The sequence below is a fragment of the Pteropus medius genome, unplaced genomic scaffold (assembly GCF_902729225.1).
Source record: "Pteropus medius unplaced genomic scaffold, Ma_sr-lr_union100, whole genome shotgun sequence".
NCBI classification, from domain to species: domain Eukaryota; kingdom Metazoa; phylum Chordata; class Mammalia; order Chiroptera; family Pteropodidae; genus Pteropus; species Pteropus medius.
Window position 1 is genome coordinate 6,556,890 of NW_024352786.1, and position 17,861 is coordinate 6,574,750.

The following is a 17,861-nucleotide window of genomic DNA, read 5'->3' on the forward strand; positions in this document are numbered from 1 at the left end:
GCCTGCTCTAAACCATAATGCATTTCCTGCTGTTTGCTTCTGTCCTCCATAGGGTTAACTCAAATCTTCTCCACTTTCTTTAAACTTATAATCCTCTTTAGCCACCTGTTAGATGACACCACATCCTACTTCATACAAAACACATATATATATATATTGAGTCAAAAGTAAAGTTTACTAGAAAAGAGGTAACACTCCACAGAGTGTGGTCTCCTGCAGAGAGTGAGAGGGACAGCGAGAGACAGACAGAAAAAAAGCACTGAGAGGGACCCTGAGTGTTCAGTGAACTCACCAAAATACAGCCGAAAATAATAGGTTTATTAGAAGGGAAAGTAAAGCGACAGTAGACTTCCAGACGTGGAAGCGACCCAAGCAAGAGAAGAGCGGCTCAAAAGGCTCAAGGGCTCAAGGGCCTCATATTCTTAAACTTGAAAAAGGTCATAGCACATCTTTCTCTAGTTTAAGAATTACCTGGAATGCTAGGAACTGTGTGAATTGCATTACCTGTTATGTACATTAATAAAATTGATAAGTCCAAGTGAGTTTTGTTGTAATTGCAACTTTTGTCATTCATTTATTCATTTTAAATATTTATTGGGAGTCTACTGTGAGTTGAGTCCATGCTTGGTTTAACATCTAATGGAGGAGAAAGGCAAACATACAATTATGAACACTTAAATAAGTGTTTTAGAAGTGACAAGTAAAAGAAATTATTGGAACAGAGAAGACAGAACATCTAAACTTGGCAGGAAAGGGTGTTTAGTGAGTTGACATGTGTTGACTCTTAGAAGAGCAAGAATTCATTAGATGGATGGTGGAAATGGGAATGGAGACCATGTCAGGCTTAGGGAGTAGCCCAAAGGATCCTCAAATAGTTTTAACATGGGAAAATCTTTTGGTGAGGGGTGCTGACTAGCAAGACATGATGCTAGGCAGAATGAAATACAAAAAACTTAGTACTTTATAATAAAGTATCTCAATGATAATGGGGGACTACTGAAAGATTTTAACCAAGGGAATGACATGATTAAATTTCTAGGAAGAATTATTTTTGGTGAAGTTGGTTTTGGCACATGCACTTGGCATACACTGAGGAACATTATAAAAACCTACTGTTCTATACATTGTTGGGGTGCTCTAAAAAGCAGTGCCCTCTATAAGAAATCTCACATAAGAAATTTCCTGTTAGTTTTGATCCTTTTGAGGAAGTAGTATATTTTCACATTATAGATGATATAAACATGTTACTAATTTTATTTTTATTATGGCACCAAGAAACTCAGAAAAGTCAGTTTGAAGGTACACCAAGCAGCTCAGACACAATTTTGTTTTATCTCTTTTCATTATAACTTTCTTTGGGCTCTTGAACTTTGTATATGGTTTTCTTGGTTATTTTTAAATATATTTTTCTTTTTAAGTGTTTTTTAAATTTGCCTCAAATTCTATGTGAAGAAAAATGAGGTTGAATTCATAAATAAACAAGACACGGCTATCATTGCTTTCTTTGAATCATCACCTTCAGGGTAATATAGAGTATGAGGTAAAGGGGAGGTGGTTATTAGAGGTAGGGAGGTCAGTGAGAAGGCTCTTTTAAAAGCCCAATTGAGAAATGGAGGAGTCTAAATTAAGGGAATAGTAAAAAGGATATGAAGAAGCGGGGGTGGATTTGAGAGATTTTTAGGAGGTAGAATGGAAGGGACTTGGTAATGGATTAGATGCTGCATGCATGAGAGAATGAGTGGGTGGTGAGAGGTAGGCAGTATCTAAAAGGATTCTGAAGTTTCCATCTTATTTGGTTGGAGGGGAGGTGGAGATGGTACATTCACTATAATATGGAAATCTGGAAGAGAACCAGGTTTGAAAGTGAAGATGATGTGATGTGGGACATCCAGGTGGACATGCCTGTAACAGCTGGTCTGGAAAGTAGAAGAAAATCTTTAGTGAGGTAGAAACTTGGACTTTGTGGGATTGAATGAGTTTTCCTGAAGAGACAGAAAGTTTCAAAGAAGGGCAAAAGCAAAAAATGCATGTAGATCAGAATCCTGAGGATCATCATTTAATGATCAGGTAGAGGAGAAAGAGCTGGCAAAGGAAAACGAAAAAGAAAAGCAGGAAAAACCAAGAATGTAGGGACATGGGAACTAAAGGTAAGAGTACATAAGACGGTGGCAGTGGCCAACTGCATCTAATGCTGCTGTTAAGAGTGAGAAAGATGATCAAAAGTGTGTGCTTTTAGTCAGGACTTGTAAATAACGTGATGAGTGGAGGCATTCAGTCATTCATTATTCAATACATTTAAGTGGTGATCACATACTACATTCTAATTATATAATGATGACTGATTTGATGTGGTAGAGATGAGTCAATGGAGTGTAAGGAAGTATAATTCATCAAGATCAAGAGTTCTGGAAGAAAAGTGAGTTTGGAGGGAAAGAGTCTGGAGGTTTTACCACCTAATTCATAGGAAGTACTAATTTTTTTTTTTTTAGAAAATCATCTAGCTAGGTATGTACACTAAGTTGACTGGTGGCATTGCAATATTGTAGAAAAATAGAATAAAATTGTTTATGGACTGTGTTTAAATCAGAGAAAACAAGCCAAAGGTATTCATGAACATCAATAAAGATTTATAACAATACAATTGATTACCATTGTTTGGATTAATATCGTAATAATTACACACTTTTTACATTATGAAAATAAGTCATAAATAGTGTAAAAATAATTCTGAAGATCAACTTCTCACAAACTAGGAACCCTGTAAACAAGTTAAAAAAGCAAATAAAAACAAATTAGAAACTGAACACAATGCAATTGTCGCCAAACGGCAAATTAAAAACCACACACATCTTTTGATTCAACAATGTCAAGTGGAGAAATGATAATGAAATTGAAATAAGAAATCAAACAGAGAAAATTCAATCTTTCAATTATTTACACTACTGAAAAAAACAGGTTTGTGCCATATTTACAGTGATAAGACACAACACATTCTTAGAATAATCAATTACATGAGACTTGCCCAAAAACATTAAGAAAAATACGCAGTGTAATGCTTGCCAAAATATTTTTTTTGTATTTTCTTCTTATTTTGTATTTATGCGATTTTTGGCAATATAAAAATAGCTGCACATAGAGATGAACTTTAAAAAGTAAAAAATACAAATAAAAATATAATATTTTCTAAAAGAAAATCAGATACATACATCTTTTAAAAATGTTAAGTTGCATGAAACATTTACAACAGTATAAAGCATATTCACATAAATGTCAACAATATGTAAGACATCCTTTTGTGAATCCAATTTATTAATATTTCTCAGATATGTGAGAATATCCACTGCATTTTGAGAAATGATGGTACTTTCTTTGTTTTCAATAAATCATAACAGGTCAGGTTGAAAAAGTCTTCCTATTTTCAAAAGGACAATTATGTCAATCAACAGCATAGGGAATCTTATGAATTTAAATATATTTAAAAAAATCAGACATGTCATTAAAATATTTCAGTATTGGGTTAGCAAAAAATAAATCCACCAAAAATTTAAGTTGAAAGGGTATCTCTGTTATGGTGTATAGTAAATCTAGCCAACATGAAGATATTTCAACAAATATGGGAAAAAGTAGGGGCTGAAGGTCAATGGAATCATAATTGGTCAATCACATTAATTCCACTAGGAATGAATGATTTTAATAGCCAGAATCAAACATCAAACATATGTAATTGTTCTTGTTATTTATGAGGTTGCTATGGACTTGACCTTCTAGAGATAGCAGGTTTGTTTTTTTGTTTTGGCAGAAGTTGGAAAAGTTCATTTTTGGTAATGTTAATATAACTTGATTAGCAAGAAATAGAGAAAAAAGCAATATCTGCATATTCCTATGATCATTTATTAGACAATATTAAAACACCACCCACCATTCAAGCATAACTTACTCCTGGGCAAGATAAAATATAGGGGTAAAAAAAAAAGATGAAAAGTGGTGCTAACGTTTTATGCTACAATAGTAACATTAAAAAAATAAAAACCTTGGAAAATTAAGCATTTTCTAAGTGATAAAAATTTAAGATACTAAAGACAATTTTTATAGGTCCTGACAAGCTGATTCAACCATTTTCCAAACTAGCAAAGGACATGTAGAGTGAACTACTGATGCATAAGTTCATACTGTCCCATTAGAACATCATGCACAGAAAGTAAATTTAAGGATAGACTTTTTCGGTGAGTAGAAATTTAAAATATTCTCATATTTTCAATAAAATCAAATAAAAAAAGAAAAGTTCTGCAAGACTGCTTTTCATGATAAAAGTGAAAACTAGAAGAAAAATATAGGCATATTTGTGTGTCAGGTACACTACGAAGGTATGCAGACTTGCATAACTCTGGTTTTGTCATACTTAATCAAATTATAGATGAGAATGAAAGTTGCCAAAGGCATATGGTATATGAAAAGAACATAAAATAAGAAGATCCATGATCCAAGTAAAGACACATCATCTATAGGTATACCATTTTGTTTTACATTAAGAAGACTGGTCATTGAACCATAGTTAGAGCAAATTCGTGAACTTTAAAAATAAAATCACACACTAACAGTTTAGGAATGCTAAACAGAGAAATGAAATTATCCACAGTAGAGTTGTACTGTCCATAAAGAAAAAGAAAAGAAATATTTCAGCACCAACATGAATGAAAAACAATTTTAAAGCTAAACACATACCAATTTGGTATCTTTAAAAGATGCTTATCAGAAATATAATCTGATCTTGACTTATTTCCAATGTGTCTTTCATGTATTTTTTTCTCAATACTCTATCCAATAATATAAACTAAAAGAAAGAAATCTTTACGAAAAATATGTATCTGCCGACACATATATCAGAAGACATAATTAATTGGTTCATGTGGTAATTATTTGAGGATTCTCTCTATTGATGACAAAATGGATGGCTGCAAATACTTTAGTAACCAAGAGTTTAAGATTATCCATAGTGGTTAAGACCTAGTAATTCCACTGAACAAAGTACTATCACCCCTTTGTTTTTCCCAAGGAAATAAATGTAATGGAAGTTTATAGCTTCCTTTAATCATGGAATAAAAGTCAGTGTTGTCGAAGTCAAAGCAAAATCCCAATATACACATAGGACAGAACAGTATTCATAAAGGGCTGTTTAAAAAAAAAAAATTGTACATAAAATGATTATCTTTGAGGTATTCTCTTTTGAAGCTGTGCAAGTTTTAAATAGTGATCCATCTTAATACCTGTTTCTAATAGGTGAGTAGAAAGAAAGATAGACAGGACGAAATATAGCCACCAGATTTTTCTCAAGACACTACTGTTTGTTTTCCTGAAGAAACTGTGGTTCTACCTGCGTTAGTTCATCTTTACAATCCATTTAAGACAAATCATTTTAGGCATTGAACAATACCTTATCCTAACCATGTCATACAAGAGATGGGTAGAAAAATGCCCTCTGTTGTTTTAAAAATGCCAAATCGGCTTCAGAGTGTGGAATGTTACTAGAAATGTGACCGATTAAATTGATCTAATAGTTTGATTATCTTTCTAATCTTGAAAACTTAATGGAAATAAAAAGAAGGCATTTTTGTATAATTGAATGTTCGGTTATGTAATATGAAAGAGATCATAAGGGTATTAGGATCCTACGAAGTTTATGATCCTTGTCTTATAATAATATCTTAACTGTTGTCACCATAAGCCAATTATGAACTAATTTCCCCTCTGGTGGTGAAAACCTACCATAAAACTAGAAAATTTCCCACAAAACGGCATTAAGTCAGAAGAATCATATTATTTCATGGGCCGAAAGAGTGACTCTCCTCATTGATGATGATTCTCCTAATGGAACTCTTCCACTTAGAATAAACCATTTCAAAACATGCTACCAACACTTTACTGTGCAAAAAAATGCTCAGTCTAATACCAGTTAGGTAACTTTTGAACAAGTAGATGAAAAAATACTCTCTTTTTGGCAACTATATTTCACAGCTTTCTGAGATCTCAGATTTGGTCTGTGCATAAGACAAACATTTAGAAGTGTAAAAAAAAAAAGATAAATCTAAATACAAATAAAACTGAGACCTAAATAGAACAAAAAAATAGAAATTAGTTAATACTATTAAATGTGACCAAATCTTGACTTTATCTTAACTGATAATCACCATGTATATTTATCATATAGAAAAAAAGTCAGAAAGTACTGAAAAAATTGCTTAACTTTGATATTTTACAACGACTGAACTGAAAGTGAAGCTTCTTTTACATTCTCTTCAATTATTCAGAACAAGAGAGGAAGTTAGTAAAATGTCACCTTGACTTTTGGTACCAAGTTATTAGGATTTGAAGACCTTTCTTAAAAAAATTGTTCAAAACAAATACGAAAAAAGCTGAAGCAAATCTTTTCTTAGTATTCTTTGGACTAAAAAAAGAAAAGTATTAAAAAGAATAGAAAACATCTTTCTGTTTCTAGAACTTTGTAGAAAATGGTTGAAATGGTTGGATCTTCAAGAGAAGAGAAGCTCCCATATCAGCTTCGGTAGAGATTGTGGGGTTGAGCCCTCTTACATCATCAGGAAAGGTTATTTCAGTCAACCCCTTCTCAGGATGTGCAATTTCTTTAGCAACTTGAGCTTTGGTGGGATGCACACACCTTTCAACCTCAGAAACAGGGGCTGCCATTCCGAGAATCTTCTACCCAGAAGAAATGCTGTATGTCTCTCTCATTTTTCAAAAACATCCATATTAAAACTTGCTGGAATTCAGGTGATTAAGAAAAAAGTCTGCTGTTCTGGGTGCCTGAATTTGTAAACCTCCTACTTGGTCACACAAGAAACAACGCAGGATGCTGAACCAGTCCTCTTTCCTGGTCTTCACTGCCGAGGGCAGCCCAAGGAAAACTGGCGGCACAACCAGCTCAACTCCTTGATTTTTCAACCAAGGCAGCCATGTGAGCCCACAATACTGGAAGCTGTAGATCTGCAGTTGGGACTGCAACTCCCTCAAAATACAAGACCGTTTGTGTGTGTGCTCTCTGCCACCTTATCTCTTTTTGGCAATAAGCCATGGTGTAACCCCCTTGAGTTGACAAGAGAAATAAAAGCTCAGCTGTGATCAAAGGAGTCATCAAGTGGCATGCTAGCATCTGAAGTCACACAACAAGCAGGTTTGGCACACAGTCATGCTTTTTTAGTCAGTTTCAATGGGTGGTGTAGAATCAATGCTAACAGTGAAGGTGAGTAGGGATGTGATGGTAAACTCTAAAATCAGTCAGTATAGTAATTTTCATAGTTTAGAGTCCATATTTGGTCACAATTTCATGTAAACTATTCCATGGCATCTTTTGTCCATGCAATTAACAAGCCCAAAGTAAAAAAATAGCAAGAATAATCATTCTCTATCACTGATAGGTCCATATAAACACATATCTTCACATAAGATAAAGAGATACTGATGTATATTTTTTGCAGGCTTCCCACTAATTTCACATATTGCCCAATTTTGGATGGAAGCAAAAAAAAGATGGACATGTGTACTACTGCAAACAGGAAGAAGCAGCTATATGTAAACATATCTCAGACTTGTCAAATCTGCAATTCCATTTTCAACTATAAATATAAAAAGTGGACCATTATATACACAACTTCATGCTTGGAAGGTTAGATTCATCACTGCAGAAAAACAAACAATGAAAAAGACAAATATATAGAATTAGTAGTCTAAGATAAAAATTTCAAATTAACATTTATTTTAAGAAAACTGGTAGAACCCTGAAGTGTTTTTTTTTTTAAATTAATTAGTCAGTCAATAACTGTCCTAGACATTACTTTTCTAAAACTCCAGTGTCATCAAAATTGCCATCCTAGATTCAACCCATGTTTTCCATTTTGTTGCCAAGAAGTTTGTGGTGTTTGTTTCAGTACCTATTCTGGGAAAGCAGAAAACTAGGATTTTTAAAAACATATATGTACCACAATTAAAATACATGTCCTATTTATAATTTGTATAATTGTCTCCAAGCATTAAAATACACTGTGGAAAGGCTGAGAATTCTAATCTCAGTGGCACCATTTACTTCACTGACACCTGACTATAATACTCTACTTCTTGTTTTCTCCTTTTCTTCTTTTTTGCTAGTCCTGCCTGGCCGCGGACAATGTGCGAGGTAAACCTGCCTGCTATCTTTAGGCCAATAGGTTCCATTGTGATCTAAGGTGCCATAAATCGCTGGTTCCTATGAAAGCTATAGCTTTTTTCCTATTAAATGGTTTTAATCTCCAGATGAGGATGGATAACAACTTTAATAGCCTGGAAGTATTTTCCTAACCATAAATTCTGCTGTTTACTCACCAATTACATGAACTGATACATCATTATTCTTCAAAATTTAGAAAACTGAACTATAGCTAGAAAAAAAAGTAATTTAAAAAAAGCTCATATCATTTTTGAATGAAAAAAATTATTATTGAGAGTAGCATGACCAGAGAGACTTGTTCATCAATCACAGTGATTTACACTACTATCAGAATCTGAATTTTCAGTCAAACATTTACCACTATGCTCTAGAGGCTAATAAACAAAATGTTTAAAAGGGTAGTCTACAAAACAGAGGACTGACCAAAAGGAATCTACTGGATTTCTTTGAAAATATCATTTAAAAAAAAATTTGATTTGACTGACAGTGTATTTGATTAAGTACAAATGTAATCAAAGGATCTAGCTAAGTAGACCACATAAGAGATTTTAGACCATTCCATTTTCCTAATGGTTTTTCTCTTTTTGGGGGGAGAGATTGATCACAATGATTTACATCTGTGTGGAGAGCAAGTGAGGACGAGTGTGGTAAGCAATACTATAATTTTATCATTGAGTGATTATTCTTTATATAAGAAGATACTAGATTTAAGAGATTCTTAATTTTATGTAGACAATAGTATTTATTCTGTGGAAAAATGAATACTTAAAAGGGAAATTTCTGATTTTCTGATGCTACTCATATAATTACTAGGTTTGGCCTTTTCCTGAACCAAAAAGATGATGAGTGTTTTGCTTATTATCATTATTATGCCCTTACAAACAGGAAGTGATTCAGAAGCAGCTAAACATGATATGAACCCAAGTTCTGAGTAGTGTCAGAAAGATGATAAAGTAATAAGCCTTTCACATCTCTTTGTATCTAAGGTGTGCCCATAACTGTATTAAAAAATCATTATAGTATTAGGTTACATGTCAAAGGTTAAAGAGTAAATGGTAATTCCAGCTCAGGGTGGTATTAAAAATTCTGAGAACAGAGGTTATGATGGTAAAAGGATACGTTTCTCAGGTGAAGAAGAATATGATGATAGGCCCATCTTCCTGAGAACAACTTGACATCAGATGTGATTGAGATAACTATCAGACAGGCTGGAAGTGGGATTCGGGAAGCTACTAAATAAATGACGCTGCTGAGAGAGAAGGAAGGCATTTCTTTCCCTGGTCAAGTGGTGTGAAAGTAGTTAAGCAGGAGAGTGAGTTACACAGGATCTCACAACATAGCTGATGAGCTAAGATGAAACCAGGAGAGTCAAGTTTCTCTTCATCTATCTGCAGTCCCACATAGTTCTGTATAGTCTTATTGATGAAACATGCCTCTCAAAAATTACTGCATAAGCCACAAGGTGTTAGTGAAAAAGTCCAAAATCATCAAAGCAGTGTGTATACTTCCCTCTAGTTCATTTTTAAGCAATTCCTTGCTTAAAGTTCTTCCACTAGTTTCCATCGTCACCTTCTAGTTCTGTTACCTATTAGTTCTGTGCCTTGGAAGTTACTTAACCTCTCTGAATTTCAGCTTCCTCATCAGCATCATTGAAGATAATTAAGACCCTATAGAGTTATGGTGAGGATTAAATGAAATAATACCCCTTATATAAAAGGGCTTATCATGTAATAAGATTCTCCGTCAGGGATAAGTTCCCTTCCCTACACAGTGACCACGGGCAGCCGTATAAAGAGGCTAGAATAAACTTAAACTATAAAGGACATCAACTTATATATAACCAGATTCTCCTAAATAAATCAAGGCATCATTGAAGAAAAAAGGTCATGCTTACATTTTCTGCTTTCTCAGCTTTGCAACTAAAATTGACAGGGTTCTACCATGTATTTGCATGTTTGCCTAAGTCACTGAGTATAAATAGAAAAATAATCACAATTAAGAACAGTTTTAAACAGTAGGAGGACAAAGTGTTTATTGAGAGAGAAGCAAACCATGCACTGCCTGCCCCTTTCCATTCCAAAGAGATGATTTGAGAGAGAAGGTTCCAAATTACAGTGTCTACTAGGAACTGTTTTTAGTCCTCAGTTTAGGAAGAAATTAGCAATGAACATATTAATCAAGAGATATTCTGGAGATGAAATCTTTTGCTTTTTAATATCCAAACAACTTTCAGCAATGTCAAATTCAAAAGGTCTGTTCTAAATGGAAAAGGCTAGGTCAGGTGAAGATAAAGGGAGTGTGCGTTTTTAGAAATAATTCCATTAAGCCTACCTTTTGCCAACAGCCAGGCATAGGTAATCCATCTGGCCCCTGTTTTAAAGAGAATAAGAATTCCTAAGGCTCCACAAAAGTGATCATACTTCATAATTCACATGCTCAGAGACTTAAAAATGGCTTTCTATGGATTAGGTAGCTTTAGTCATAGGCATCTTTTTCTAATTATAATAATTAACTCCCAATAGAATACCCGTTAGTTAAAATGCAGAAAATTCAAATGTTTTCTAGAGTGAGTACACATTTTAAAAATACATAAAGTATGGAAAAAATTATGCCTAATTTTGAAAAAGTAATTTACAAAGGATAGTGGTCTACTCAGTTCTACCGTTAGTCCATAAATCTGTACCATTCCTATAAATTTCATTAAAACACATTTCACAATTATCTTTATTAAATAAACCAAAATATGCTTTCTGGTCACTACGGTCTATGGTTAAATGCATAATAATGACGAATAATCAACGATGAACCATTTCTATCTGAAGTTTATAGCTCTTCACACACTGTCTTTCACTTTTCTATATTAAAAGAAGATACAGTGGAACATAATTAATTGAATTAAAAGAGAGGCAGCCTATCTCTATCTTTATAGTAAAAGGTTATCCGCAGCAATTATCAAATTTTCTATTAAAATTCTTCAGAAGCCAGTTAACAAATTCTGAATAAACAAGAGATTCCTATATGTTGCAAAATTTGTTTTCATTTAAAGTGTAAGCACTCTTCAGATATAAATGGTACAAATAAGGCAGGGAGAGTTGGTACATTATGAGACATGCTTGTGTTTTCTCCCAAAAACATGACTGTGAAAATAATATTGCTTATTATCAATACCAAGCAAACAAAACAAAAGACTGGGCACTTAATGATATTTTCTAATTGTAATTATGGACTGAGTAATTTTTTTTCTATATATACAATCTCTTAAAAGACTTGAGAAACATAAATTTATCTTTATAGAATCATGCTTAGCACTAAAAAATAATATAACATGCAAATCAAGTATAACCATCAGCACAACCATAAAATGTTTTCCTTTATACCTCAGAAAATTTAATATACTTTTTTAAAATGTAAAAAAAAAAACCTTTGAAATAGCTTTATAAGATATTTGGGAAAATTCGGTAATGCCAGATTGGTACAAGGAGAAGGATCATCCAGTAGAATTTTAGATTTTAGTATAAGGAGGATTTTGAGTTCATGCCAATGGAGATAGGGAGTTGTCTACTTTAGGAAAGTCAGTTTCAAAAGGAGGGACCATTAAATCGAAAAGGTTATGCGACAAAGAAGGGGGTTTGGGCTGCAGACTATTATCTCTTTAGAAGCTCAGGGAGGTTTGGTTTTCTTCCGTACAGCCTCTTAACAGCATTCCCTTGAATTGGCTAACTCCTGACCGCAAAAGCTTAACTCTGTAGGTTTGGTCTTATTTACTGCCTGACAAAAATTTATGGAAGAGGCAAAAATGCCTTTATTTCTTTTAGAGGAAAAGAAAAAAAAGTTCAATTTAGGGGTAAAACCCGAAGTTAGCTGTGCCATTACATAGAAGCTTTTATGTAATTTTAATGTAGTCTTTAAATATTATTAAATATTCCCCAGAACGCAGACCTGGTGGTCCTGTCAGTTGTGAGAACGATGTCAGGAGATTAATTTGCAGTCATTGATAGAGATGCATGCGTGCTCTCTTCACTCTGCAGAGTTGCTGAAGGAGCTATTCATGCACATGCATGTAGTGTATTTATCATGTAAAGCTTGTTCCACAAACACCACTTTACACTGATAGAGATGAATATGTAATAAACAAATGAGACCGCATGCAGGGTGGTAGGAAAGAGAAATACTGTACCAATTGGCAAGGGGCATCCAGCCCATCCAGGCCAGGCTGGCCTGGCTCCCCTTTTTCCCCCTTAACGCCACGGAATCCCTGTTTGTAAAGATTAACTCATAAAGTTACTAACACAAGAAATTGTTTATGCACAAATTATGCTAAAGAAATAATCACAATAATAAAAGGCTGGGAGAGGAGCAGCTCTGAAGTGAAAAGTAACATGCAGTGAAGCTGGACAAAGTAAAACAGAGCTTGACATAACCCTGTAATGAGGGCTGCTCTGGGAACAGTGACCTCTTTTGAGAAGTACAGAATAGTGCTGGTTCCTCTTCAGATCCCACATTCGTGTTCTAGTTGCAGGTCAATACTTGAGTGTTAAGAAACCAGGCAGAGCTGGTGGCCAGAGACGAGGTGTGGAACATACCAGGATAACCCAGATAGATACTTCCAGTACTTTGAAGTCATATTAAATGACCCCAATCAGAGCCCCTGCTGTTACGGGTCCCTCCAGCTTGCTCTTCTCCCAGTTTATCCCTTCATACATGACATCTAAAGACAGAGTTCCATGAGTCAGACATACCAACGGGCAAGGTGCATCTAATCCAGGGGCACCCTGTTCTCCTTTCTCCCCTTTAGGCCCCTTTTTGCCTTTCTTTCCCTTTTCCCCCTGTGAATACAAGGGTTTAAATAAAAGACAAGTTTTATTTGGGGGGAAATAATGAGGATTCAAAAGATGGTTTAGCCAATAAAAGTCTGGAAGGGCATTTACCACTGTTTTCTGATTCAGGTAAGGCATGATACTATAAAAAGAACAGAGTGACAATGGATTTGGGGCAACAATATATGGGGTTTTATTTATGATACTCAACAAGATGACAGGAGGAGACCTAAAAGGCTGTCACATCAGAAAAGAGGATCAGTGCTGACGTAGGGCCCAGAGCAGCAGTCCTTGTGAATGAGGCGTTTCTGCCATCGATCTGGAGTAGTGACAGATACCAACTGTACTGAAGCCAGCCAGTGGCAGGTGAAGTTCAGAGAAAGAATAGATACTTCACCCAATCTTCAATACCTGTCAATTTGTTGTTTTCTAATCCTATGATAAATGGAAGCTACATTGAGCCAGAGAAAAAGAAGAGAGTATTAATAGCTTCTATCATTTTGAAATATATCCAATTTTATGACTTATTTTTTAGCTCTCATTAAAAAATTTTCAATGTATTAAAAATATACTTCTATTTATTTTAACATTCTTTTTCAAGAAACTTAATAAGCAAATGCTTTCCTTATTAAGTCAGGTAAATAAATTTAAAAAGTGCTAATACTTCTCAACAATGCCAATTGGAGAAGCAGGCTTATTTATAAATTCAGGGCTCTTCTCTAATTCACTCGTATTGATCGCATGCCAGGTGTTCACAATGGTAAATAGGTTTCCAGTTTACAAAAGCCAAAAAAAAAAAAATTCTGCTCAAGAGAGAAGCAGTTTGGACAAAGTTGAGCAAACACTAAAAAATGAGGTAGGCAGGATAATTACATTGTGGGAACGTAGCCATGGAAATTAGTATTTAGGAATCAAGGTAAAGGTTGTGGAAATCTGCATGGATCACACGGATGGAGGAATTAAGGAAAGGAGGCAAAAGGAGGAGAAGGTAGGAATGCACCTCAGCTGTTTCACATTAACATAAATATCTCTGCATATTTATAGACAAGAAGTTGGTGAGTGCAGAATACAAAATACAATACATATTTAAATCAGTGTATTCATTCTGCAATCAGGATGGCAGTTACATAAAACTGATTAATTTCAGAAGCAAAGCAACATAAATATTCAAAGGTGAAAAACATACTGAACAGAAATATATGAGATATGCATTCAAATTAATATATTCATTCTGAGTGAACAAAAAGCTCCTCATTTATCTCCTGTGTGCCAAAAAGATTGCATCAGAAGGCTCAGAATCAAAAACACTTGGATTTCTTTAATACTGGGAAAAGAGAAAAATTTTGTGTGGTTCAGTTGATCATAATCAAAGACAAAGACCTGAGAAGCCAGGGTGAAATGAGAGCAGATGTGACAGGAAATAAGCTAGAAGGAGCATTTGGGAGTAAATTGCTCACTCACGCAAGATGAATGAACATCCTTCTTCAGTGAGTAACTTCAGTGCTATGACATCAAATTGATTTAAACTTGTTTAGGTGAGCTCTTTTCTCCTAGGACGCAGTGGACTCTTGTTCACATAGGTGTGACTGACACCAGGGGTGTTGGGTATTATTAATTAAGAATTCACTTCATTGATTTATAAATCAACCCAGATTAATAACTCAACAGAAAAATGTCATATGAATGCTGAATGAATAGGGTATGTGAATTTTTCAGTAATATTTTAGCGAACTTCAAGCTTTATAGAGAACAGATAACTACTGTACAAAGAATAATATATCGGTGTTATTAACCTATATGGTTTTGTAACAGTTAGGGATTCCCTATGCAACACAAAACCTTATCATTATGGGTATGAGTGCATAAGGGCTCCTGCTAATATTTGTCTCCCAGGTCAAAGAAGGTTCACATTTAGAATCTAATTTTCCTAAACATACAACTTTTATACATGAATCTGAAATATGGAAATATTCTATATGGGTGATTAACATTACTTGAGGATTAAATCTGTAGCTTAATGTTTTAATAAATTATAATACTGATCACTTCTTCTTTGTTTGAAAGATAATTAAAATGAGTAACCTCATAATGGTGACATACTTTTGAGTAAGATTTTAGACTTAGACAACCCATTAGGTAAATAATAAATAAATGCCTATAAACTTTAAAACAAGGGTCCCCAACCTCCGGGCTGTGGACTGGTACTGATCCATGGCCTGTCAGGAACCTGGCCACACAGCAAGAGGTGAGCCAGACGAGTGAGCGTCTGTATTTGCAGCTGCTCCCCAGCGCTAGCATCACCGCCTCGGCTCCACCTCAGGTCATCGGCATTAGATTCTCATAGCAGCACCTGTTCCTAGTGCCAAAAAGGTTGGGGACTGCTGCTTTAAAGCATACATACATTGAGCTAAAATACACAATTTATCTCAAAACATGTATCTTTTATAGTTAGAAGTTATAATTCAGAATAAAAGAACTATTTTCATGCCTTGTCTGTGAGATGGAGACAAAATAGCACCAACCTCGAGGTTGCTGTGAAAGACTTATCACACATAAAGCTTTTGGGAAAATGCCCAAGAGCTTAATAAATGTAATGATATGATGATGGTGGTGGTGGTAAATGTAATGATATTGATGATGATGGTGGTAAGTGTAATGATATTGATGATGATGGTGGTAGTGGTAGTTTCACATAACTGCTCATCTCAGATCAGTCCTCTTGCCAGTGGAAAGCTAAGTAATATCTAAGGTCTAAAAATACACAGCAGGCTTAATGCCCTTCTTTCCTTGACAATTCTCATTTGACCGTGCTTTTCAACAGCTATGAACCTTACTGTTAAAGAGAATTTACAGGGTTTTTGAAAACAGCGTGTTGGTAAATAAATCAGGACACAAATTAATCTGAGGAATATAACTGGTTTAAATTTGAACTGAGAAGGTACACTTTCAGCCACTTTAAGAGTTTCACTATTCTACTGAAGTGCTGAGTTTTTGTTTGCTTCTTTTGCTGTGTCCAGTGTAAAAAATTATTCTTCGAAATCCAAGCAAAGGAGAACAGAAAGGAAAAATTATTTTAAAAATCCATAATCCAAAGTTTGCTTTTAGATATAAAACCATTTGCCTGCTTTTGGAGCCTATATACCCTGACATGGATGGTCCTGAGATAGAACCTAAGCACACTATCAAAAAATATACCAATATCTTCATTTAAAAGTATGCACAGTGTCTAAAAGTGGCACATCCTAACCTCTGCCTAATGGACTCGCTGGGGTTGATCAGTTACGCTGTTTGTCTTCCATTCTCCCTTAAATCAAGGCACAAGACATATCTTCTGTCTCTCTTCTGGGAATGTGTGAAGATAACTGAGGTGGGGGCTTTATAGGGTTAAATGAATTCTGCCAGAAGACTGCTGCGGATTTAAGCTATTTCAGTTTAATGTAATAAATGCCCTTTTTCTTTCATTTAAAAGAATCCTCGAACATTACATCTTTCAACACGTTGGTGTCGGGTAGTTGAAAAATTGTAGCCTGGCTATGTGGGGATTATAATTTTCTTCTATACTAGACAGTGCCCTTATTTCTAGTGGGATAGCCTTCTTCATTCCTCTCTGAAGACCTGATGCCTTAGATCAAACATGGGCATGTTTTTGGAGCACAGGATGGAGAAAGATTAGATGTATGAAAGAGTCGCACAGGCTAAACAGCAAAGCAGACAGCATGAGAAAAATCAAATAGGCACATGCTGAGATGGAGAGGTCACCTTTTCTCCCTTTTCTCCTAGGTCACCCTTCTCGCCTCGTGGACCAGGGAAGCCCTATAGGATAAATAAAAAGCAAACCAAAGAGATCTATTGATGTAACTCTGGCAAAATCGCATTGAAAATATAAATTTAAGATTTCATGTTTTCAAATGTAGATATAAAAAAATGGCATGCCCAACAATCTGAGAACTTAGCTAAAGTAGCACTTACAAAAAATAGTTAAATAACATCTATATACAACAGGTTTCTTGCTTTTTCTCCTAGGAAATGTATAGTGGAGAGAATTTCAGGATACCAGTTTGAATCTAGACAAGTTCACTGCTCTGTGTGGCCTTGGGCAAACCACTTACCTCAGCATTTTAGTTCCTTGACCATGAAATGGGGTTAATGATCTACTACACAACTGTTGGCGAGAGCATTAAATGTGATGATATGAAGTACCAGAATTGTCTGCACATAATAGATGCTCAATAAACAGTAGCTATTATTACTTTTGTTATTGTTATTATTCACATAATACAGGGTGACCAGTGTTCATTTCAAGAGGCATTTACTTTTGAGATTCTCTACATTTACAGAATTATAAGATATATAGGGACTCTATGCTAAAAGGAAAATACTGCATAACAGCTTTGAGACTAGTTATAACATATCATTCTCTAAGGGTAGCATGTGAAATATACTTCAATTTTATGTACATTTTTAAATAAATGATTCAGCTGCAGACATTGAGAGCACCCCTAATTTGGGAAAGTATTTTGAAGTGGTACTATCAACTATCAATTATTAACTTTACACCAGATAATTATTTTTTCTTTTATGTTTATCTTATGCCGACGCTAGTGGTGTATTTCACATTGCCTACATGTATAGCAATATATATTATATGCATAACTGTGCACAGAAAAAAGAAGTATTCTTGCTGTTATTGATGATGGAGCATCTATTGTAATAGGAAGATGTTTGATGCACGTATTACTTACATCAAGACCAGGCTCTCCATCTTTCCCCTGCCAAAGAACCATAGTAGCTACGTTAGTGTTCCTACGTTTCATAAATAGGTTATTGTT

General features: G+C 34.8%; 1 protein-coding gene across 5 annotated transcripts in view; it reads right to left on the reverse strand.

Annotated features, from left to right (window-relative positions):
• Positions 1-2,606: 2,606 nt before the first annotated feature.
• The window catches only part of COL25A1 (collagen type XXV alpha 1 chain), a 414,648-nt gene continuing 399,393 nt past the window's right edge, over positions 2,607-17,861 (reverse strand). For 3 of the 5 annotated variants that reach the window (XM_039848693.1, XM_039848690.1, XM_039848691.1), the window contains 5 exons: positions 17,775-17,801; positions 16,792-16,845; positions 12,955-13,041; positions 10,547-10,585; positions 2,607-7,098 (listed from right to left, as the gene is read on the reverse strand). In XM_039848693.1, coding sequence (XP_039704627.1) covers positions 7,063-7,098; positions 10,547-10,585; positions 12,955-13,041; positions 16,792-16,845; positions 17,775-17,801 — 243 coding nt within the window. In that variant the 3' untranslated portion in view covers positions 2,607-7,062. The remainder of the gene's footprint in view (positions 7,099-10,546; positions 10,586-12,954; positions 13,042-16,791; positions 16,846-17,774; positions 17,802-17,861) is intronic. The other 2 variants (XM_039848694.1, XM_039848692.1) reach the window with 1 other exon arrangement.